Genomic DNA, 25,014 nt, shown 5'->3' with positions numbered 1-25,014 from the left:
AGATCATGGTTGACTGAAACATTCTTACATAATACACGGCTATAAGTGTAAATAACTGAAGATTTTATACTATTAAAGTGTTTCTGGTTTATGAGGAATTTTTGTGGAAGTGTTTGTGTTATGCTAATTTAAAAAGCAAGATGTAAAATTTCATATCATTATGCCCTCAACTCTATAAAATAAACATTAATTTTGAAAAAGGCTAGGAGGAAATATACCTCTGGGTGGTGAAATTATACATATTTTTTCTACCAATTTAAAATTTCCTGTACCTTCCAGTTTTCTAGAATGCATAAATATTATTTTGATAATAAGAAAAAATAAAATAAAAAAATTATTGTTTTAAATAACATGACAGCTCATTGAGTAACTGCCTACAATATCTCCTCATGAAATGTTAGTTGATGAAAACAATTTAGGGTGGACCATGGTACTTCCAACTGAACTTTAAACATTATTTTGTTTCTTAATATTACTTTAAATACTAGTATTGAATTGTCTCCTAATTTAGTGTTATTATTCCTTGTCCTTCCAGTTTGAGGGTAACAACTTACACCAACTGGTTCTGAAGATTTGTCAGGCACATTTTGCCCCAGTATCTCCAAGGTTTTCCTGTGACCTACAGTCCTTGATATCACAGCTTTTTAAAGTATCTCCCCGAGATCGGCCATCTATTAATTCAATTTTGAAAAGACCCTTTTTAGAGAATCTTATTGCCAAATACTTGACCCCTGAGGTGAGTTCTGAGGTGATTCTGTCTGGATTTTGACAGAGGTTTCAGTTAGCAGGCTCTTGACACTTGTGTTTGGTTTTAGGTTATTCAAGAAGAATTCAATCACACCCTAATAGGTAGAGCAAGATCATCAGCTTCTCAGTCTACTGGGAAGATAGTCCAAGGTAAGAATGATTTAACTATGCAATCAAAAATACTTATTACGTGTATCTCACATAATGAGTTATAATATATGGGTGACAACATTAGCAGGGAAAATCTCACCAAATATATTGAACATGGATATTTAAAAAAACATGAACAATATTTGCAGGAGAAAAAAATCATCTTTTCCAGTGGTGACTAGTGGATGTGCCTATATATCTAGCTCATGTATGACCTGGAGGAATCATCTCCTCTCTTCTCATTAGTCAGAAAAACTTCATGAAGCAATGGATTTGCTAATGAAGAGTTGTATGAAGAGGTAGAATCCAAACTTAACTTTTGTGTGAGGAAGGTATAGAGAGTAAGAGAGGATTCACAGACAGACATGGGATGAGGAAATGAAGCTTATTTTTTGGAATAGTGAGGATTGGCTGGCAATTAAGACTTCTCTTGGATGAAAAGATAAATAAGATTGATGCACCTTTAGCCAGACTCACTAAGAAACAAAGAGAGAGGACCCAAATAAATAAAATCAGAAATGAAAGGGGCAGTAAATAAAATCAGAAATGAAAGGGGCGATATAACAACCGACCCAACAGAAATACAAAGGACTGTAAGAAAATACTATGAGCAACTATATGCCAACAAATTGGACAACATGAGGGAAATGGACAAATTCCTAGAAGCATACAACCTTCCAAAGCTGAACCAAGAAGAGGCATAAAACCTGAATAGGCCAATAACAACTAATGAAATTGAAGGAGTAATAAAAAAAAAACAACTCCCAGCAAACAAAAGTCCTGGACCAGATGGATTTACAGGCGAGTTTTACCAAACATTCAAAGAAGAATTAACACCTATTCTATTCAAACTATTCCAGAAAATTCAAGGGGAGGAAAAACTCCCAAACTCTTTTTATGAGGCCAGCATCATCCTAATCCCAAAACCAGATAAAGATACTACAAAGAAAGAAAATTACAGGTGAATATCCCTGATGAACATAGATGTTAAAATCCTCACTAAAATACTAGCAAACCAGATCCAGCAGTTGATTAAAAAGATCATACACCACGACCAAGTGGAATGTATTCCTGGGATGCAAGGCTGGTACAACATCCACAAATCAATAAATGTGATACATCACATAAACAAAATGAAGGACAAAAATCATATGATCATATCAATAGATGCAGAAAAAGCATTTGATAAAATCTAGCACCTATTTCTGATAAAAACTCTCAGCAAAGTGGGAATAGAGGGATCATCCCTCAACATAATAAAGGCCATATATAAGAGACTTACAGCCAACATCATACTCAATGGGCAAAAACTAAAACCATTTCCCTTAAAAACAGGAACAAGACAGGGATGTCCACCAGAGAGTGTTCATCACTCTTATTCAACATAGTACTGGAAGTCCTTGCCACAGCTATCAGACAGGAAGAAAACATAAAAGGTATCCAAATAGGACAGGAGGAAGTAAAACTGTCATTATTTGCAGATAACATGATATTGTACATAGAAAACCCTAAAGACTCCATTAAAGTACTACTAGATTTGATAAATGAATTTGGCAAGGTAGCTGGAAACACAATCAACATCAGGAAATCAATGGCATTCTTATACACCAACAATGAACTTTCAGAGAGAGAGAAACTAAAAAAAAATACCATTTACCATTGCAACTAAAAAAATAAGATACCTAGGAATAAACTTAACCAAGGATGTAAAAGACCTGTACTCAGGAAGACTATAGGACACTGAAAAAAGAAATAGATGAAGATATAAACAAGTGGAAGAATATACCATGCTCATGGTTTGGAAGAATTAATATCATTAGAATGTCCATACTACCCAAAGTAATTTATAAATTCAAGGCAATTCCTATTAAAATACCAACAGCATATTTCACAGACTTAGAACAAACATTTTGAAAATTTATATGGAACCAAAAAAGACACCAAATTGCAGCCATCTTGAGAAAAAAGAACAGAGTGGGAGGGATCACATTACCAGACATCCAACTGTACTACAAAGCCATTGTAATAAAAATGGCCTGGTATTGGTACAACAACAGACATATAGATCAATGGAACAGAACAGAGACATCAGAAATAGACCCATGCCTTTTTGGTCAGTTAATATTTGACAAAGGAGGCAAGAGCATCCAGTGGAGTAAAGACAGTCTCTTCAATAAGTGGTGCTGGGAAAATTGGACAGGTACATGCAAAAAAATGAAACTAGACCACCAGCTTTCACCATACACAAAAATAAACTCAAAATGGATGAAAGACTTCAATGTAAGTCACAAAACCATAAAGATCCTGGAAGAAAACATAGGCAGTAAAGTCACAGAAATCTCAGGCAGTGGAATTTTCACTGATACATCTCCTAGGGCAAGAGAAACAAAAGAAAAAATAAACATGTGGGACTATATCAAACTAAAAAGCTTCTGCACAGCAAAAGAAAAGAGCCTCAAAATACAAAGGAACCCCACGGTCTGGGAAAACATATTTGCCAAGGATGTATCTGATAAAGGCCTACTTTCCAAAGTGTACAAAGAACTCATACTGCTCAGCAAGAGGAAGACAACCCAATTAAGAAATGGGCAAAGGGCCTGAATAGACACTTCTCCAAAGAGGACATACAGATGGCCAAGAGACACATGAGAAAATGCTCAACGTCACTAATCATCAGAGAGATGCAAATTAAAACCACAATGAGGTATTACTTCACACCTGTCAGAATGGCTGCCATCAACAAATCAACAAACGACATGTGCTGGTGAGGATGTGGAGAAAGGGGAGCCCTAGTACACTGCTGGTGGGAATGCAGACTGGTGAAGACACTGTGGAAAACAGTATGGAGGTTTCTTAAAAAAATAAAATTCGAATTGCCTTTTGACCCAGTGATCCCACTTTTAGGAATATATCCTAAGAATCCTGAAACACTAATCAGAAAAAATATATGCATCCCTATGTTCATAGCAGCACAGTTTACAATAGCTAAGAACTGGAAACAGCAGCCCAAGTGCCCATCAGTAGACGAGTGGATAAAAAAGCTGTGGGACATTTACACCATGGAATACTATTCAGCTGTAAAGAAGGATCTCGTACCATTTGGGACAGTATGGAAGGAGGTGGAGAATCTTATGCTAAGTGAAATAAGCCAGGCAGAGGAAGACAAACATCACATGATCTTGCTTATACGTGGAATCTAAAGAACTTAATAAACTGATGAACAGAATAGATTCAATGACATGGAAGCATAGATCAGACTGATGAATGTCAGAGAGGTGGAGGAGGGCAGGTGGGCGGGTGGGAGAGATTATCCAAAGAATTGATATGCATATATGCACAACCCAAGGACAAGGACAATGGTTGGGAGAGGGACTGGGGAAGGGGATGGGACAGGATGGAATGGGTCATTGGGGAGAAAAAGGGACATCTCAAATATTTTAAACAAAAATAAATAAATAAATAAAAAGAATTCTCTTGGAACAACCCATTGGAGCTGAAGTTAGGAACTTGGAGAAACTCAACTATGTGACCACTGAAAAAAGCATGGTAATGATAAGTAGGAAAAAAATTAGTGTCAGGAATCAGCTGATGACATGATGAAGTGCTGTGTGTGTGTGTGTGTGTGTGTGTGTGTGTGAGAGAGAGAGAGAGAGAGGGAGAGCAAGAGAGCGCGAGAGAGATTAAAGAAGGGAAAATTACTAATTCAATTGATGTTGTGAAAGTAAAACAAGCAGGATTGAGGCATACCAAAAGTCTGAACTTAAAGGACGAGGAATAGAAAATCTCCCTAAGGTATCATTGATAGTGAAATACTATCCACTGTGGTAGAGAAATTAAAATTGAGGAAAGTTATAAAGGGAGAATGAATGAATTAACCCCTTTATATGTTATGTATTGGTTTAGATTGAGAATGTTTAGAAAGTAGGTAAGTACAGGATGAGAGAAAGTGCATTGTCCACATGTCTAATATAGGAAAGAGGAAAACAAGAACAAATTTTGATGGAGACAAAGAAAACACATTAGAAAACTTACTCATATATTTCAAACAACAGTGTGACATGAATGGTGCGGCCTGGTAATCCAAGCTGTGATGATTGTGTTTAGTTACTTGTGCCATTACCTTACGCATATTGTTTCTGTAATGTTAACAATAATTTTTAATTTAAAAAAAAAATAGTATCATGTATTACTAGAAATATGTAAAGAGATCCTGGAAAAATGGTTTTCTCCATTCAAAGAAAATGCATAATACTTTTTCATCAGTACTTTTCTCACTGGGAATAAATGTCTCTGGGTAAAGTAAACTTACTGTGCTAGGAAATGTGCTATTTGATTATACTCATGCAAGTATTAGTATTAAACATGTAACAATTTTTAAAAATCGATGTTGTTTTATTTTGGTTAAATAAGATTCTAAAATACAGAAAATGAGATTCCAGGGTAAGTACCTACCAAGATCAAGAATATCAGTGCAAACTGCAAGGAAGGATATAATATATAGAAATGAATGGAGACCACCAGCTGGAGACCAGAAGCCCATATCTGTAAGTTGTACTAAACCCTTTTTCTGTTTTGTTTTGTTTTGTTTTTGTTTGTTTTCTTTTTAGCAGATAGTATATTCTACAGACCTACTTACACATGTTTATGTGGTACAAGCTCATTACTTTGGAATCCACTAGTTTTGTACTTATAATAAAATCTTTCTGTAATGAGCATTAGAGTGGTACTTCACTGGACAAATTCTAGTTGTTAAACTTTTAAAAACAATTCTATATTTTCTTACAAGTATTCTATATATTAGTTTTCTTTTTATAACTAAAATTCTTCTAATTTATTTTAAATAAATAAAGTTTCCATATAAGACAAGTGAGTAGCATAGTAGCAGAAACATTATGCATTTCATACTCTTAAATATGATGGTATATATCATTGGGAATTTTTTATTATATAATTATTTTTTTCCTAGAGATTGTTTATGCGTAGTTATTTTAATACACTTCAGCAGAGTGTTGAATCTTTTGGTTCATGCTAATGAAATGCTTCAGGTATATAAATAGTAAAATGGTTAGCCCTGCTGGGCAGCTCAGTTGGTTTGAGCATCCTCCGGATTGGAGCATTGTCCCAGTGCCCCAAAGTTGTGGGTTCAATCCCTGGTAGGGGACATACCAAGGTAAACCAATGTGCATGGAAGTGTGGAACAAAAAATTGATGTTTCTCTCTCTCTCTCCTACCCTCTCTCTCTCTAAATTCAATCAATAAAGAAATTAAAGCCCTGGCTGGTTTTGCTCAGTGGTTAGAGCATCAGCCTGCACACCAAAGGTTCTGGCGGCATGTATCTGGGTTGTGGGTTTGATTCCCAGCTCTAGTTGGGGTACATGGGGGAGGCAAACAATCTGTGTGTCTCTCTCACATCGATGTTTCTCTCTCACTCTTTCTTTCTTTCCTTTTTTTTTTAAATATATCTTTATTGATTTCAGAGAGAGGACAGGAGAGGGGGAGAGAGATAGAAACATCAATGATGAGACAGTCATTGATCAAGCCCACAACCTGGGCATGTGCCCTGACCGGGAATCAAACCCTGATCGCCTGGATCCTAGGTCAACGCTCAACCGCTGAGCCACGCCCGGCTGGCTCTTTTCCTTTTCCTTTTCCTTTCCTTTCCTTTTCCTTTCCTTTCCTTTCCTTTCCTTTCCTTTCCTTTCCTTTCCTTTCCTTTCCTTTCCTTTCCTTTCCTTTCCTTTCCTTTCCTTTCCTTTCCTTTCCTTTCCTTTCCTTTCCTTTCCTTTCCTTTCCTTTCCTCTTTCCTCTTTCCTCTTTCCTCTTTCCTCTTTCCTCTTTCCTCTTTCCTCTTTCCTCTTTCCTCTTTCCTCTTTCCTCTTTCCTCTTTCCTCTTTCCTCTTTCCTCTTTCCTCTTTCCTCTTTCCTCTTTCCTTTCTTTCCTCTCCTCTTTCCTCTTTCCTCTTTCCTCTTTCCTCTTTCCTCTTTCCTCTTTCCCCTTTCCCCTCCCTCCCTCCCTCCCTCCCTCCCTCCCTCCCTCCCTCCCTCCCTTCCTTCCTTCCTTCCTTCCTTCCTTCCTTCCTTCCTTCCTTCCTTCCTTCCTTCCTTCCTTCCTTCCTTCCTTCCTTCCTTTCTTTCTTTCTTTTTCTTTCTTTCTTCTTCTTTTTCTTTCCACCCACTCTCTCTAAAAATCAATGGGAAAAATATCCTTGAGTGAGGATTAACAAACAAATAAAGGAAAAAATAAAAAATTTAAATAATAAAATGACTATTGTCTTTTAATTGAAGAATTTTATTTTTTTTTAATCCTCATCCGAGGATATTTTTTCCATTGCTTTTCAGAGAGAATGGAAGAGAGAGAGAAACATTGATGTGAGAGAGACACATCGATTGGTTGCCCCTCGCAGATGGCTTGACTGGAGCTGGGGATTGAGCCTGCAACCAAGGCATGTGCCCTTGGCAGGAACCGAACCCAGGACCCTCCATTTTACAGGCTGATGCTTTAACCACTGAGCCAAATTGGCTAGGGCAAGAGTTGTATTTTTAAAGAAGTCTCATGGTATAATTAGAGGACCATTTGCAAGTATATTTACTAAGTGTTTATTTGATATACAGACATTTTAAAAAATGTGTTGGTGCATAAATAGATTTTCAGAACTATTAGTTAAATTTCTTTCTCTTCATATTGATAAAATGTGGCTTAACTTTATTAAATAAATTTTTAAAACTTGTTATGATTTAGAATGCTCTGTTGCAGACCTGTAAGAGAAAACACACACACACAAAAAAACAGCTAAAATATCTGAGTGTGGATTAAGTTAGGAGAACAAACTGACATTTTTCTAATCCATTCCAAGCTTCTGCTAATACAATGAAATGAATGGGTCACCACAGGAAGCATCTCTGATTCTCCTTGTCATTTGGGATTTTAGAGAAAATTCTAAAGAAGCTATGTATTTCCTTCTAACATTTTTCTTTATTTCTAACCATTTTTCAATAAGTAATTAGTGGTAACTTCTTTTGGGTTGTACAATTATAAAACTAAGAAAACTACTTAATACTTCAAAGATTTATAAGTAAATATATAATTTATGTTTAGACTAATCAAATTTTATGTTTAGTATTTAAATAGAACTATATGAGAGTGCCATTTTTATAAGGTAAAGATGTTCAATATCTATAATTCTATGTGGCTCAATCTAACATATATATGAACCACATAGCATTAAAAAAAAGAATATAGCATGTTACTTTATTCAGTGAGGGAACTTTAATTTTAGCCTTTTTTTTTTTTGGCTATTCATATTTACAACTGCCAGGTCTAGGTCTTTCCAATAGTTTAACCTTTTTATTCTCTCTTTTTTCTTTTTATCAGCTGTTGAGTAGCTAGACTTGTCCCCAAGAAGGTTAAATTTACCCTACTTTGTTATTTAGCAACAAGGTCTTGACTGGTTCTTATATGTTAATTTGGTTTGATTCTTGTCTTCCAGCTCTTTGTTCTCTACTCAACTCTTAGATAAGCGTTTGTTTCTGGTTTTCCTCCTCTCATTCTGTTCCTGGTGGGAAGGATGGTGAGGTATGCTTTGAGATGGTTAATATGTCTGTCTCAGCTGTTATATAACATTCCTTGTATTTACTGGGGAAGAATTACAATAACTCAGCATCCTCTTTTTTTCAAGTCATGGTGATATTTGTATTTAGTCAATTTATTAGAACATAAAATGTCACAAACCCCCAAATTCGTGAATTGTACATTTATTATTCCATAAAGTACAATAAGTTGTAACTAAGTGTATGAAAATTAGAAAATAATAATACTCAATATTGTTTCAGATCTTGGGTTGGCTAGGCATACTCACTAAGTATTTTTGACCTACTAGTTATGAATAATGCATAATTTATATCCACACCATAGCAAAATGATAAACTACTGTACTATAAACTTCTATAATACATCATCTATATAATGTATTGTGTGATCACCACCCTAAGTCAAGTCTCCTTCCATCACCACTTATCCCTCCTTTATCCTCTTCTACCCCCTGACATCCCCTTTCTCTCTGGTAATCACCATACTGTTTTTTGTCTCTAAATGTTTTTATTTGTTTGTTTGTTTTAAATTTATCTTTATTGTTGAAAGTATTACTAGTGTCCCATTTTTCACTCCCATTGACCCCCCTTTACTTTCCTCTCCCCCTCTCCCCAGACCTTCACCCCATTATTGTCTGTGTCCATGGGTTATGCATATATGCATATAAATTCTTTAGTTAATCTCTTCATGCCTGCCATCCCCCTTCCCTCCTCCCTTTGAGACAGACAGTCTGTTGCATGCTGCAATGTTTCTGGGTCTGTTTTGTTTGTCAGATTCTTTTGTTCATTAGCTTCTTCTTAAAGAAGACCCTTCAACATTTCATGTAATACTGGTTTGGTGGTGATGAACTTTAGATTTTTCTTATCTGTGAAGCTCTTTATCTGATCTTCAGTTATAAGTGATAGCTTTGCTGGGTGGAATAATCTTGGTTGTAGGTTCTTACTTTTCATCACTTTGAATATTTCTTGCCACTCCTTTCTGGCCTGCAAAGCTTCTGTTGAGAAATCAGCTGACAGTCTTATGGGTGCTCCCTTGTAGGTAACTAACTGCTTTTAAGATTCTCTTTGTCTTTAACCTTTGGCATTTTAATTTAATTATGATGTGTCTTGGCGTGGGGCTTTTTGGATTCCTCTTGTTTGGGATTCTCTGTGCTTCCTGAAGTTGTAAGTCTGTTTCTTTCACCAGGTAGGGGAAGTTTTCTGTAATTATTTTTTCAAATAGGTTTTCAATTTCTTGCTCTCTTTCTTCTCCTGCTGGCACCCCTATAATCGAATGTTGGGCCACTTGAAGTTGTCCCAGAGACACCTTACACTATCTTTATATTTCTGGATTCTTATTTCTGGTTGGGTGTTTTTTGTTTCCTCATATTCCAAATTGCTGATTTTATTCTTGACGTCCTCTACTCTACTGTTGATTCCCTGTAAATTATTCTTCCTTTCAGTTCTTGTAGCCTTCATTTTTGACTGGTTCTTTTTTATGTCATTTACGATCTCACTAGTTTCCTTAATAGTCTTACTAAGATCCTTGAGCATCCTTATAACCATTACTTTGAACTCTATATCTAGTAGCTTGCTTGGCTCTGTTTCATTTAGTTTCTTTTCTGGAGATTTCTTCTGTTCCTTCCTTTGTGACATGTTTCTTTGGCTCCACATTTTGGCTGCTTCCTAGTGTTTGTTTCTATGTATTAAGAAGAGCTGCTATGTCTCCTGGAATTGGTAGAGTGACTTTGTATAGTAAGTATCCTGTAGGGTCCAGTGGCTCTGCCTCCCCAGTCCCTTAGCTGGGCCTTCTAGGTGCTCCCTTGTGTGTGCTGTGTGCACTGTTCTGTTGTAGTTGAGCCTTGGTTGCTGTTGGTGTCACTGGGAGGAATTGACCCCCAAGCCAGTTGGATGTGAAGATCAGCTGCAACTACAACCGAAGAGCTTCTATGCTGGAGACTCCCCTATGGCACAAGATTACTTCAGTGTAGCTTTGGTGTTCACCAAATCCACCCCTTGAGTGTGTCACTCGTGGATGTGGTAGGGTTGTAATCCAGTGTGGTTGAGGCTGACCACCAGGTGCACTGACTCTCGGGCCACCCAGGAGGTACAAAGTCAGCCTCTGCCTGTGCTTTTCCCAGGGCCACCCAGCATGAGCTACACAGCAAACTGTACTTGGATACTACTTGTGCTGGGCTTGGAGGTGTCCAGGAGAGACCAAGCTATGAAGAAATGGAGGCTGCCACTAGTGCCAGGCCTGGGGCCACTTATCGAGAGGTATGGGGCATACTGAAGCCAGCTGCTTCTTGTTTGAGAGATTTTAAGAGAGTCCTAAGCATGAGACTAGAGAAGCCACTTGCATAGAATAGCCACTGGAAATAGCTTTGATGAGCTTGCAAGTAGGGAGGAATGGGGTCTCCAGGAATCACCAGAGCAGGTCAAAAGGTGTGAGTCAGGTTGCTGGAAATTCAAATATGGTGCCTGCCTGCAGGCTTTGTGGGGGGAGGGCTCACCAAAGGAGCAATGGCCCCTGTCAGCTTTTAGATCTGGGAGAAAGCTCACCCCCAGCTCTCATCCTGTTTCCAGGCAAGTAGTTCCTCCCCGAATGTCCCAGGTTCCTTTCAAGCTGCTACCCAGTGCTGGAGCTTAGAGGGAGCACGTCTGAGTGAGTCTGTGTGCCACCCCTTTAAGAGGAGCTGTCTGGGACTCCCACAACCTCTGTTCACTTAACCACAATGCCCGCTGGTTTTCACAACCTGAAGTTGTGAGGACATCTCTTTCTGGCCCTGGAACCCTGGGCTGGGGGCCTGATGTGGGCTGGGACCCCTCGCTCCTCCAGGAAACCTCCACTGCCAAGATATCCCTTTGGTGTTCAGGTTTTAAATAGCAGCACCTGGTGTGGGACTGTGGCCGCATCTCCACAATTCAGCCCCATCTGCCTGCATCTCCACCCCTCTTACCAGTCTCGATGCTTCTTCAGTTCCCTCATTGTAGGACTTCTGTTCAGGTAGATTTCAGGAGGTTTGGAGTGATGGCTGTTGTGTATTTTAGTTGTAATTTTGATGTGGTTGTGGGAGGCAGCAGGTACCACTGTTACCTACGCCACCATCTTGTTTCCCCATATAAGTTTGGTTTTTATTGTGTTTTTTCTTAATCTCTTCACCTTTTTTACCGAGCCCCCTAAACCCTTTACCTCTGGCAGCTGTCAGTCTAGTCTCTGTATCTATGAGTCTGTTTCTATTTTATTTGCTAGTTTATTTTGTTTATTAGATTCTACATGTAACTGAAATCATATGGTATATGTCTTTCTCTGACTGGCTAGCATAATACTCTCCAGCTCCATTCATGCTGTTGCAAAAGGTAAGCTTTCTTTCCTTTTTATGGCCAAGAATTTGATTGTGTAAATGTACCACAGTTTTTTTACCCACTCATCTACTAATGGACACTTGGGCTGTACCAAATCTTGGCTATTGTAAATAATCCTACAATGAACATAGGGGTGCATATATTCTTTTAAATTGGTGTTTCAGGCTTCTTTAGATATATTCCCAGTAGTGGAATTGCTGGGTCAGAAGACAATTCCATTTTTAATTTTTTGAGGAAACTCCATACTGTTTACCACAGTGACTGCACCAATTTACATTTCCACCAACAATGCATGAGGGTTTCCTTTTCTCCACTACCCACCAACACTTATTGTTTGTTGATTTATTGCTGGTAGCCATTCTGATGGGTATGAGATAATCTGTTATTGTTTTAATTTTAATTTCTCTGATAATTAGTGATGTTGAGCATCTTTTCGTATGTTTATTTGCCATCTGTATTGACACATCTTTGGAGAAGTATCTATTCATGTCCTTTGCTCATTTTTAAATTGGATTATTTGTTTTTTTTGGTGTTGAGTTTTATAAGTTCTTCATAAATTTTGGATAATAACCCATTATTGAAACTGGACAACAGTGGATCTGGGCTTCCTGTCACCACATGAACCAATTAAGCACAGACAGGATTGAATCGTATATGAGCATTTATTCCAATAATGTCGGCAGTATGGGAGAGCAGTTAGGTCATCCAGAAATATCTACTCTACTTCCCCCCAAGCCAGCTGCTTATATTGGGTAGAAAGACAAAGATTACATGGGAAAGTAGGAATTACAGGCATGGGGAAGTAGGCAAGGTATAATGCTAACAGGTTACAGGCAATGTGGGGTGAGGGTTGCAAAGGGTGGGCACCTCTGGGACTCCAGGGCAGTTGCCTCCGGAATTCCTTTGTTTCAGGAACAAGGCTGTTAATCTTCCCATGATGATAGACCACATTCCAAAGTTAACTCTCATATCCCAGGGTGTACAACTCTTAGCCAGGTTAGAATGTGCCTTCTCAAATCAGACTAGAACAATCATGGTTACGAGAGCATGATTAATATTTCTTACAACTAAAGCTAAAAATCATGCTTGACAGACCATGATTAATATTTCTGCCCCTAACATTATCAGATGTATCATTGGCAAATATGTTCTCCCATTCAGTGGGTTGTCTTTTCATTTTGTTCATGATTTCCTTTTGCTGTGAAAAACATTTTTTGGTTTTATGTAGTCCCATTTGTTTATTTTTTCTTCTGTTTCCCTTGTCCAAGGAGGTATGTCAGAAAAAATATTACTACAAGAAATGTCTTGAGATTTTACTGCCTATCTTTTCTTCTAGGATTTTTATTGTTTTGAATCTAGCACTTAAATCTTTAATCCATTTGAGTTCATTCTTATGTATGGTGTAGCAAGGTGGTCTAGTTTCTTTCTTTCTTTTTTTTTTTTTTTGCACATATCCAATTTTCCCATCACCATTTATTGAATAGACTATTTTTACCTCATTGTGTGTTCTTGACTCCTTCATCAAATATTTATTGACCATAATGGTTTAGATAGACTTCTGGGGTTTCTGTTCTGTTCCATTTGTCTATATGCCTGTTCATGTGCCAGTACCAGGCTGTTTTGATTTCAGTGGCTTTGTAGTATAGTTTGATATCTGGTATAGTGATCCCTCCAACTCTGTTCTTCTTTCTCAAGATTACTGTGGCTATTTGGGGTGTTTTTTGGTTTCATAGATATTTTTGAAATATTTGTTCTAGACCTGTGAAATATGCTGTTGATATTTTAATAGGAATTGCATTGAATCTATAGACTGCTTTAGTATGGACATTTTAATGATATTAATTCTTCCAATCCATGAACATGGTATATTCTTCCACTTGTTTGTAGCTCCCTCTATTTTTTTTTTTTCCAGTGTCCTATAGTTTTTCAAGTACAGGTCTTTTACATCCTTGTTTAAGTTTATTCCTAGGTATCTTTTTTTCTTTTTCTAATATGTCTTTATTGATTTTAGAGAGAGGAAGGAAGAGAGAGAGATTGAAACATCAGTGATGAGAAAGTCATTGATTGGCTACCTCCTTCACATCACCTCCTGGGGATGGAGCTCACAAACTGGGCTTGTGATCTTACTGGGAATCGAACTGTGATCTCCTCAAACATAGGTCGATGCTCAACTGCTGAGCCACTCAGGTCAGGTAGTATCTTATTTTTTAGTTGCAATGGTAAAGGGTATTTTTTTTAGTTTCTTTTTCTGAGAGTTCATTATTGGTGCATAAAAGTGCCATCAATTTTCGGATGTTAATTTTGTATCCAGCTACCGTAACAAAATCATTTATGAAATCTAGTAGTACTTTTGTGGAGTCTTTAGGGTTTTTTATGTACAATATCATGTCATCTGCAAATAATAATAGTTTTACTTTCTTCTTTCCAATTTGAATGCCTTTTATGTTTTCTTCTTTTCTGATCACTGCAGTAAGGACTTCCAGTACTATGTTGAATAAGAGCAATGAAAGTGAACAACCCTGTCTTGTTCCTGTTTTTAAGAGAAATGATTTTAGTTTTTGCCCATTGAGTATGATGTTGGCTGTAGGTTTGTCATATATAGCCTTTATTATGTTGAGGTATATTCCTTCTATTGCTACTTTGCTGAGAATTTTTATCAAAAATGGGTGCTGGATTTTGTTGAATGTTTTTTCTGTATCTATTGATTTGATTATATGATTTTTGTCTTTCGTTAGTTTACTTGATGTATCACATTTATTGATTTACAAATATTATACCAGTATTGCCTCCCCAGAATAAATCCCACTTGTTCATGGTGTATGATCTTTTTGGGTTATTGCTGAATCCAATTTGCTAATATTTTGTTGAGGATTTTAGCATCTATGTTCATCAGAAATATTTGCCTGTAATTTTCTTTTTTTGTAGTATCTTCATCTGGTTTTGAGTTGAGGATAATGCTGGCCTCATAAAATGAGCTTAGGAGTCTTCTCTTTTCTTGAATTTTCCAGAATAGTTTGAGGAGGATAGGTGTTAATTCTTCTTTGACTGTTTGGTAAAACTCACCTGTAAGTCCAGCTGGTCCCAGATGTTTGTTTGCTAGGAGTTTTTTGAATACTGCTTCAATTTCATTAGTTGTTATCAGCCTATTCAAGTTTTCTGCCTCTTCCTGATTCAGCTTTGGAAAATTGTATGTTTCTTGGAATTTGTCCATTTCACCCATGTTGTCCAGTTTGTTGGCATATAGTTGCTCATAGTATTTTCTTACAATCCTTTGTATTCCTGTTGGGTCAGTTGTTATATCACCTCTTTCATTTCTTATTTTATTTATTTGGGTCCTCTTTCTTTGTTTCTTGGTGAGTCTGGCTAAAGGTTCAGCAATCTTATTTATCTTTTCAAAGAACCAGCTCTTGGTTTCATTGAACTTTTGTATTGTTTTTCTAGTCTCTATGTCATCAATTTCTGCTCCGATCTTTATTATTTTCTTCCCTCTACTTTCCCTGGGCTTTTCTTCCTGTTCTCTTTTTAATTCTTTTAGTTGCAGCGTTAAGTAATTTATTAGGGCTTTTTCTTGTTTCTAGAGGTATGCCTATAATGCTATGGACTTCCTCTCAGGACTGCTTTCTTTGTGTTCCATAGATTTTGGGTTGTATGTTCATTTTCATTTTTTTCCAGGAATTGGTTGATTTCTTCCTTGATCTCATTGGTAACCCATTCATTGTTTAATAACATGCTCTTTAGCCTCCATGTATGTGAATATTTTTGAGTTTTTTTATAGTGGTTGATTTCTAGTTTCATGCCATTGTGATCCGAGAAGATGCTTGATATGATTTCAGTCTTCTTGAATTTGTAGAGACATGTTTTGTGTCCTAACATGTGGTCTATCCTTGAGAATGTTCCATTTACACTTGAGAAGAATGTGTATTTTGCTGCTTTGGGATGAATGTTCTGTAAATGTCAACAAATTCATTAGCTCTAGTGTGTCATTTAACGTTTCTGTTTCCTTGTTGATTTTTGTCTGGATGATCTATCCAGTGATGACAGTGGGGTGTTAAAGTCCATCTCACCCTTAAGTTCCACCAAGAATTTTTTATATATATTTAGGTGCTCCTATATTGGGTCCATAAATGTTTATAAGGGTTATTTTCTCCTGTTTTATTGATCCCTTTAGTATTACATAGTGACCTTCTTTGTCTTTTGTTATGGTCTTTATTTTGAAGCCTATTTTATCAGAAATAAGTATTTCTACCCCAGCTTTTTTGTTGTTTCCATTTGCATGGAATATTTTTTTCCATCCCTTCACTTTCAGTCTGTGTGAATCTTTTGTTCTGAGGTCGTTCTCTTGTAGACAGCATATATTTGGGTCATGTTTTCTTATCCATTCAGCTACCCTTTGTATTTTGGTTGGATCATTTAGTCCATTTACATTTAAGGTTATTATTGATATGTACTTGTTTAACACCATTTCCCACCTTTATGCCTATGTGCCTTACTCTCTCTATTTCTTCTTCTTCTTCCTAAAGCAGTCCTTGTAGCATTTCTTGCAATGTTGGTTTGGTGATGTTGAACTCCTTGAGTCTGGGAAGCTCTTTATTTCACCTTCAATTTTGAATGATAGCCTTGGTGGATAGAGCAGTGTTGGTTGCAGGTTCTTGCTTTTCATTACTTTGGGAACTTCATGCCAGTCCCTTCTCGCCAGAAGTGTTTCTGTTGAGAAATCTGCTGATTGTTTTTCTTAATTTGTAGAGAGAGAGTGGAAGGGAGAGGGACAGAGAGATAGAAACATCGATGAGAGAGACATATCATCAATTGGCTGCATCCTGTGAGAGAGAAACAGCAAGGATGGGCTGCCTCCTGCACACCCCCCCCCCCCCCCCCCCCCCGGGGATCGAGCCTGCAATGCTGGCATGTGTCCTAATGGGGAATGGAACTGGTGACCTCTTGGTTCTGGGTCAATACTCAACCTCTGAGCCTCACCAGCTGGGTACTATCCTCATTCTTAAAAATTTTTTTTCTTTTTGCTGCTCTGATTGTTTGTATTCTGCTACCATGTCTTCCAAATCCCTTATTTCATCCTCTGCTTCACCAACCTACTGTTTTTCCCTTCTTGTGCATTGTTCATTTCAGATGTTGTAGTCTTCATTTCTGACTGGTTCTTTTTTATGGTTTCTATGTCTTTTTCATGCTGCTGTATTTCTAAGTTTCTTGTAGTTGTCACTAAGTTCCTTGAGCATCCTTAGAACCATTAAAAAATATATGTTTGTACTGATGTTTTTGAGAGAGAGGGGAAGGCAGAGTGAGAGAGAGAGAAACATTGATTTAAGAGAGAAACATCAATTGTCTGCTTCCTGCACACCCACTACTGGGGGTGGATCCTGCAACCCAGGCATGTGCCCTGACTTGGAATTGAACCAGCATCCCTTTGTTGTATGAGATGATTCCCAACCAATTGAGCCACACTGGCCAGGGCCTTTTAACCATTTTTTCATCTCTGTATATGGTAAATTGCTTGCTTCCATTTCATTTAGGTCTTTTGCTAGAGATTTATCCTGTTCTTTCTTTGGGGCATGTTTCTTTGTCTCCCCATTTTGGCTCCCTCTTTGTGTTTATTTCTATGTATTAGGTAAGTCTGCCATGACTCCCAGTCTTTGTAGTGTGGCCTTATGTAGTAGGTGTCTTATGGTACCAAGTGGTGCAGTCTCCTTGATCACCTGTACTGAGTGCTCCATGATTTTCCCTGTGTGGGTTATGTGGGCCCTCTTGTTGTAATTGAGTCTTGTTTGCTATTGGCCCTTTCATGTGTGGGGTCAACCTTCAGACTAGTTGACTGTGAGGATCAACCCCTGACACATGTGCAGGCTGCTATGCAGGTGCTGATTACACAGAGCGGAATTTGCTTCAGCAGGGTCTTGTGTCTGTTGAGATCTCCCTTTGAATATGCCACTAATGAAACTAATTGGTTCCTGCTCTGATGTTGTCTAAAGCTGGCCACTGGGTGTATTGGTTCTGGGACCTCTTGTGCAGGACTCTTGTGCAGGCCAATATCAGATACTGCCTGTGACTGGCCCTGAGACACCTGTTTGGAGCTACAAAGTGATGCACAGTTTTTGCCTCACTCTGCTGGGCCTGGGTGTGAGTGGAAAGGATCAAGCTGTACACCAAGACTGGTTTTTATCAGCTCTGAGCACAGGGGCAGGTCAGCAAAAGTCCCAAGGGAACCCTGAGATCTACCTCCACCAGCTGGAAAAAATCTTTTTTAATTCTAGGATTTGGAGGGTCTAAAATTATTTCATTATTTATTATTATTATTTTTTTAATCTTTACCCAAGGATATCTATATATATATTTAAATATATTTTTATTGATTGCAGAGAGAAGGGAGAGGGAGGGAGAGATAGAAACATCAATGATAAGAGAGACTCATTGATTGGCTGCCTCCTGCATGCCCCTTCCTGGGGATCAAGCCGCCAGCCCAGGCATGTGCTCTGACGGGAAATGGAACCATGACCTCCTGTTTTATAGGTTGATGCTCAACCACTGAGCCATGCTGGCTGGGCCTGAGGATATTTTTTCCATTGATTTTCAGAGAGAGTGGAAGGGAGAGAAAGAGAAATAGAAACATCAATGTGAGAGAGACATCGGTTGGTTGCCTCCTGTATGCGTCCAGACCAGGGCTGGGGGTCGAGCCTGCAATTGAGGTATGTGCCCTTGGCCGGAATCGAACCCTGGGCCCTTCAGTCCACAGGATGATGCTTTAAACACTGAGTCAAACTGACTAGGGCTGGAGATTCTAAAATTATTTTAATCTGAAAACAATTCTAGAGCAAAAATAACAAAAATATACCTTCAATGCCTTGTCTTAGCTAGGTCACTATCAGACTGTCAATTATTATAGATTTGTATTTTAAAAAATCTCTCTTATTAATCCCTCAGATAAAAATGGTAGAAAGGCCCAAACATGCTGGAGTGTGTGACCATTATGATTATTACTATGCTCAACTTGACTTGTTGAGGAAGAGACACCATGAACCAAGTTACCACTGTATTCCTCATAAAGATATCGGAGTTAAGGAGAATTATAGTCAGGAAGAAAGCCACAGTCAATCACCAGGCCAATGGTAATGTGATTGTCTAATTTAAACCTTGGTCCTCTGAAAACATTTTGATATATTAACATTCTTTACTCTGCAATCCTTCCAAATTCTCCTAAAATAAATAATCTAAGAAATTCCAAACTCCTCATTTCAAATACTTAATTCACAGTTCCCTTGACACTTTTAATTAATAAATTTCTTTTTATTAAAACTTTTTTTCAATTATAGTTCACATACAATATTATATTTAATTTCAGGTCTACAACATAATGATTAGACATTTATATAACTTATAAAGTGGCTACTACATTAATTTCTTGACCCTTTCCTCTCAGATCTGATGTAGCGTATCTTCTTATTCATACAGCCATTTAACTATGGGCACAGATTCCTACTCTTGAATTTTTAATATTTTTTCTTCTTTGTAGTAAATTTCACTGCCTGGGACTCATGAAGTTAGTTGTATGTGTATCATTTTCCAAAGAGATTATTAATATTCATCATTAATAATTGACTTATAATTAAATTATCATTTGAGATATATTGGAAAGTGGGATATACTTCATTCAGCATTTATATTCTTGGGATTTTTTCAGAATATGGGTGTATTAAAAAGAAAATAATATAATTAAACTACTGTATGGCAGACTTTCAAAAAGTTTACTCCATAAAAAATTTCTACAAATCTACAGTATTTTCTATTGTGTATTTCACACCAATGTCAGTGTTACTGTGTTCAGAATAATTGACACCTATCCACAGCCCTGAAGACCTAAGTTTGAGAGTCATTTAAAAAAAATGATTCTGCCATCACAGGTTTTTTTTTCCAGGGGTAGGAATTTGCTAAGTTTTGGTGACTGTGGTTATTTTTTATTGTTGGAATATTGCACGAATAATGAAAAATATGAAAGACTATGTGATGGTAAGCCCAAAAGATAGCTAATGGAAAGATTAGCTATGGGAAAAGTAAACATTTTATTTTAAAAGATATTGGGTGCTGTTATAGTTTTATCCATCTTTATAACACATTTTCAATGACGCCCATGGTTATCAAAAGTTGTGTGATCCACTAGCTCAAATTATAATATTCATATAGGATTTAACTAATAAATATTTTACTTAGGTGTAGCCACAATATCCCTTGCCCTTTCTCAGCCACAGGGAAAATGTCTTCCACCTTTTGTCTAGATATGAGAGCTGTCAAACTATCAATTACTTTTATTATAGATGGTTTTATCTCCCAAATTCTCACATAACGTGGTAGAAAGGCCTTCTCTTTCCTGAATACTGCTGCCCATCATAGGCCCCATCCTATTGTATCCCAGGATACCTCTCTGATGACTTGACTAGTAACCCGCTCCTCATTGTTCTTCTAGGCCCTCACTCCCAGCTTTCTCTCTGTCTGAGCTCTGATTTCATGGGAATCAAGTGTTGATATACTTGTCTGGAGAAAGAGGAATCTGTATAGGGTGTGCGTGTGTGTGTGTGTTTGTGTGTGTGTGAAAGAGAGCGAGAGAGGGAGGGAGAGAAGAGACAGAGAGATATAGATATTGTTATACCCACCACTTAGGTTTCTGAGAGATATGAAGTTATATGTTAGCCTCATTTGATTCCAGCACTATAAGCATCAGACACTGGCCAGGCACCTGAACAGACCAAATCTCCTGTCATCCTTATATCAATCCCTCTGAAATAGCGTTGTGCCCATTTTATATATGAAGAACTAAGGCCCAGAGGTCCTAACAAGCCTGCCATTTCATCATATTTCTAAATCATTTCTATGAAGAAATGATTCTTCATAAACTGGGGACTGCTCATCATGATGTTCCTAAAGTAGTTATTTCTGAAATGATAGTTCTGTTTTTGGAGTCCTAGAATTTACTGATATTCCAAAGAACTTTATCATATAGTTCATACTATGCTCTGAAATGTGATAGTTTTTATTTAGCAATCAGAACTTATAGAAATTCTTAGCAGGAAATTCTGCAAAAAAGTTAAATATATATAGAGAGAGCATAGTTATAAACCTGAAAATGGTTTGACCAGAATTGTGCTGGAAAAATACCTTAAATATTGTGAGAGACAGCTAAAGCCTCATTTTTTTATTCATTATGCATTTGTATGCCAGCATGAGGAGTAGAGGTAAAGTGATGGGACACGATCCTGCTCTGAGGGAGCTCAGAGTGTAGTGAGGAAACAGATCAGCAACATCAGTCAAATCAGGGGTGACAACTGTAGATTAGAGACCTGCACAGAGCATGAGAAGATCCTGATATGAGTTTGTTTTCTTCCCTCCAACATATTATGGATCAGAATATTTTTCTGTTTTATTCTCTCCTGTATCCCCAGTTGTTACTATTTTTTTTTATCTCCCTTTCTTGATTCTAAAGATCTTCTTTTCCAATGTATACATTCTGAAATTTTGAGCTACCTCTTGAACTCAGAACTTCAAGTCACAGGTGAATTGTGAATCTCATTATTAAGCTAAAAATCTACTTGTCAAATCGTGACTAAGACTAGTTAAAATTTCCACTGAAGCTGAACATTTTTATTTCCCAAGGCCTGCTGAATACCTTCAGAGGAAATTTGAAGCTCAGCAATATAAGTTGAAAGTAGAAAAGCAATTGGTAAGTAAAATACCAAATATAAGAGGCAATCAGGAATTCCTAACAGTGTTTCTGTTCACAAATATTCATGGATCCTTAAGTCAAAGTTCATTCCATATAGAAGATCAAGACTACCCTCCACATTCCTTAGTTTTTAATAGTTTAAAGAAGAATAATGGGAATAGGCTTGAATTAGGGTCTAGGAATCCTGGTTTCTTCCCTGGCTCTATAACTTGCTGTGTGACCTTAGGTAGGTCATGCAACCTCTCTGAACCTCAATTTTCTGTTCTATATATGATAGTTGTGGAGTAGATGAGCTTCCAATTCCCCTTCTGTGCTGCAATTCTTTGATTCTATTTTATTAGAATTCTACACATTAAAAAGAGTGACTATTTTTTTTACTTGAATTGAAAGTTAACCTTTACCATCAAGTATAGTGTCAAAATTTGGGGGTCAAGGGAGGCTGGATATGCATCCTACTTGTATTGCTCTTATTTTGAACTTCTAAAAAGCTCCAGTTCTATTCCTCTAACCTATTCTCATGTTCCTGGGGTTACTAAACTTTTATTGAGGTTTTTTTTTAATCCTCACCAGAGGATATTTTTTCCATAGCTTTTCAGAGAGAGGGGAAAGGAGAGAGAGAGAGAGAAACACCGATTGGTTGCTTCCTGCAAGTGCCCTGACCAAGGCCAGGGATCAAGTCTGCAACTGAGGTATGTGCCCGTGGCCAAAATCAAACCCAGAACCCTTCAGTCCGTGGGCCGACGCTCTAACCACTGCACAAAACCAGCTAGGACAACTTTTACTGAATTTTAATTTAACAATTATAATTTTCCAGTTCAGAAAATGAATCTAGGTATATGATAGCATGAAGTATTGATTGCTTTGGGTAAACAACACAAATGGTTTTATTAATTTTCTTTAATTTTTAAAAATATATATCTTTATTGATTTCAGAGAGAGGACAGGAGAGGGAAAGAGAGAGAAACATCAATGATGAGAGAGTCATTGATCGGCTGCCTCCTGCACGCCCCTGACTGGGGATTGAGCCGGAAACCCAGGCATGTGCCCTGACTGAGAATCAAACCGCAGTCTCCTGGATCCTAGGTCGATGCTCAACCGCTGAACCACACCTGGCCGGGCAATTTTCTTTAATTCTTTAATGTTTTGTACTTAAGAAAAATTTACTGCTCACTCTAAAAAACTCCCAAATATTGAGTTTAATTGGTGATATAATGCTTGTTTAAAGGAAAAGGAAAAGGAAAAGGTCAAGGTCAGATCAAAATATGTTTCCTAATGCAAGTATGTTTTACAAATTATTTCATTCAAATAATAGGGTCTTCGTCTATCTTCTGCTGAGTCAAATCACAACAAGAGACAAGAGCTGAGAAGTAATGGAGAAGAACCTAGATTCCAGGAGCTGCCATTCAAGAGAAACAAAATGAAGGAACAGGTTAAAAACAGTCTGGTTCCAGGGCAACCTTTGTACTTATATCATTGTCTTTGTACTGTAATAGGGTGTTACTTTTAGTGTCTATGGTACGTGCCTGAGAGAGTCTTTTGCACAAATACTTGTTGGATATGCTTGTGTGAAGCACCATGCTGGGGATTTTAGGGGGTACAGAGATGTATATTTCACCTTCTCTGAGAATTCAGCGTAGCTAAGTTCATAAGGCTTTTTACTTTGGATTGATAAAGTAACTGCCATCATTAACAGTTTTGAATTTGTATTAGTTACCTAGAGCTGCCTTAAAGCACAGTAAACTGGGTGGTTTAATATAACAGAAATTTATCGCCTCACAGCTCTGGAGGCTAGAAGTCCAAAATCAAGGTGTTGGCAGGGCCAAGCTGCTTCAGGAACCTATAGAGGAGCCCTTCCTTGCCTCTTCCTAGCTTCTGGTGGTTTGTCAGCAATCTTCAGCAATCCTTGGTTTATAACTGCATATTGTATTCTCTGCCTTTGTCACATGGCATTCTCCCTGTGTGTCTGTCTTCACATGGCCATCTTTTAAAAAGGACACCAGTCATACTAGATTAGGGGCCCACTCTACTCCAGTGTGACCACCTCTTAGCTTAGCTAATTATGTCTGCAATGATGTTCTCCAAATAAGGTCACATTGAAGGTACTGGGCGTTAGGACTCCAACATATCTTTTCTGGGGGGAGAAAATTCTACCCATAAGAGGATTATATATAAAAGTAGGATATATATAGTAATTGTATGTCACTAACACATTTGAGATTATATATAAAACTATCACAGGGAGTGAAGTACCACAGTCAAAGCATAAGGCAGTCATCATCTTTAGGAGCAACAGGTTTTCTAATTCTGATTATATATCACACATTTTTAAACTGTAGGCTGTATAGAGATTATTTTGTTAAGTTGTTCACAGACATTTAAAATTTTTGGATTGGGATTGCTTTCTAGGAATATTGGAAGCAGTTAGAAGAAATACGCCAACAGTACCACAATGACATGAAAGAAATTAGAAAGAAGATGGGGAGTGAACTGGAGGTAAATAAGTTCATTCTCCTAAAGGAAAAATCGTACTATTGATTTAGAGCTAACTAAATTGAGCAGGTATTAAAAGTAATGATCTCAGAGAAAAGACAACAGTTTATCATGCAAACTCTTTTTAATAGGAAAGCTGTCAGATCTAATTGAAGCTTTGCTTTGTTGTGGTTTACTTGAGGCTACACAGATGATGAGGGTATCTGACATTCTCAGTTAGGAATGGTGATTATGAAAAATGCTTGTTAAGCGTCTCTCTCATGAATCAGTCAATAACTACTGACTGAGCAGTCACACTACACCAGAACTGGATTAGATGCAGTAAGTAAATTCGTGCCCATAAGGTGGGGGAAAAACTAGCATTTATTGAATTCAACCATTGGAATAGTCTTATATGCCAGGGAAAAATTCTAAAATTTGTATAAGGCAACATTTGAGTGCAGTTGAGATGATTCTTGAAAATCCCTTAAAGGCATCACATTGGAACTCATTCTTCCACCTTTTAAGTCACTGCTTTTTCAGTAGAACTTCTGATGAAATAGCTGGCCTGTGTTTGGAGACCACGTTATATAAAGAATGCATGATGTTTAAATATGAGAAACACCCTCTGTGCCCAGAAATGCTCCTCCTATGAGAGGCCTGTGGGCACTGAGACTGGACGAGACATAGCTGGGCTCCCACCTTACTGGCACTTGGGCTGCATACTCATTGAGTAAACCATCCGCACTGCTTGCTGAAATTGATCTTTTTCTCTCTCCCCATCTCCCCCACCCCTGAGAACCTGTAGATGAATTAATACAGGTGGAATGAGCATATGATACAATTCACTTGTATGTACCAGAGCTTCACATGCTTTATCTCATTTACTCCCTATACAGAGAAGTTAAGTAACTCTCCACAGAAGGCAGACTAAATAAACACCTGATTCTAAAACCTCTACTCTTTCTAGCATATGCTCCTCAAAAATAGTTGGA

The 25,014-nt window shown here is 37.6% G+C and overlaps 1 protein-coding gene across 1 annotated transcript in view; it reads left to right on the top strand.

Moving 5' to 3' along the window:
- The window catches only part of NEK5 (NIMA related kinase 5), a 75,902-nt gene that overhangs the window by 25,900 nt on the left and 24,988 nt on the right, over nucleotides 1–25,014 (top strand). The window contains 7 exon segments of the mRNA XM_087813736.1: nucleotides 536–736; nucleotides 816–897; nucleotides 5,308–5,441; nucleotides 18,760–18,944; nucleotides 21,481–21,547; nucleotides 22,863–22,979; nucleotides 23,957–24,043. Coding sequence (XP_087669862.1) covers nucleotides 536–736; nucleotides 816–897; nucleotides 5,308–5,441; nucleotides 18,760–18,944; nucleotides 21,481–21,547; nucleotides 22,863–22,979; nucleotides 23,957–24,043 — 873 coding nt within the window.

The sequence above is a fragment of the Miniopterus natalensis genome, chromosome 2 (assembly GCF_054644295.1).
Source record: "Miniopterus natalensis isolate mMinNat1 chromosome 2, mMinNat1.hap1, whole genome shotgun sequence".
Classification (NCBI taxonomy): domain Eukaryota; kingdom Metazoa; phylum Chordata; class Mammalia; order Chiroptera; family Miniopteridae; genus Miniopterus; species Miniopterus natalensis.
This window is presented reverse-complemented; position numbering and strand designations above follow the sequence as displayed.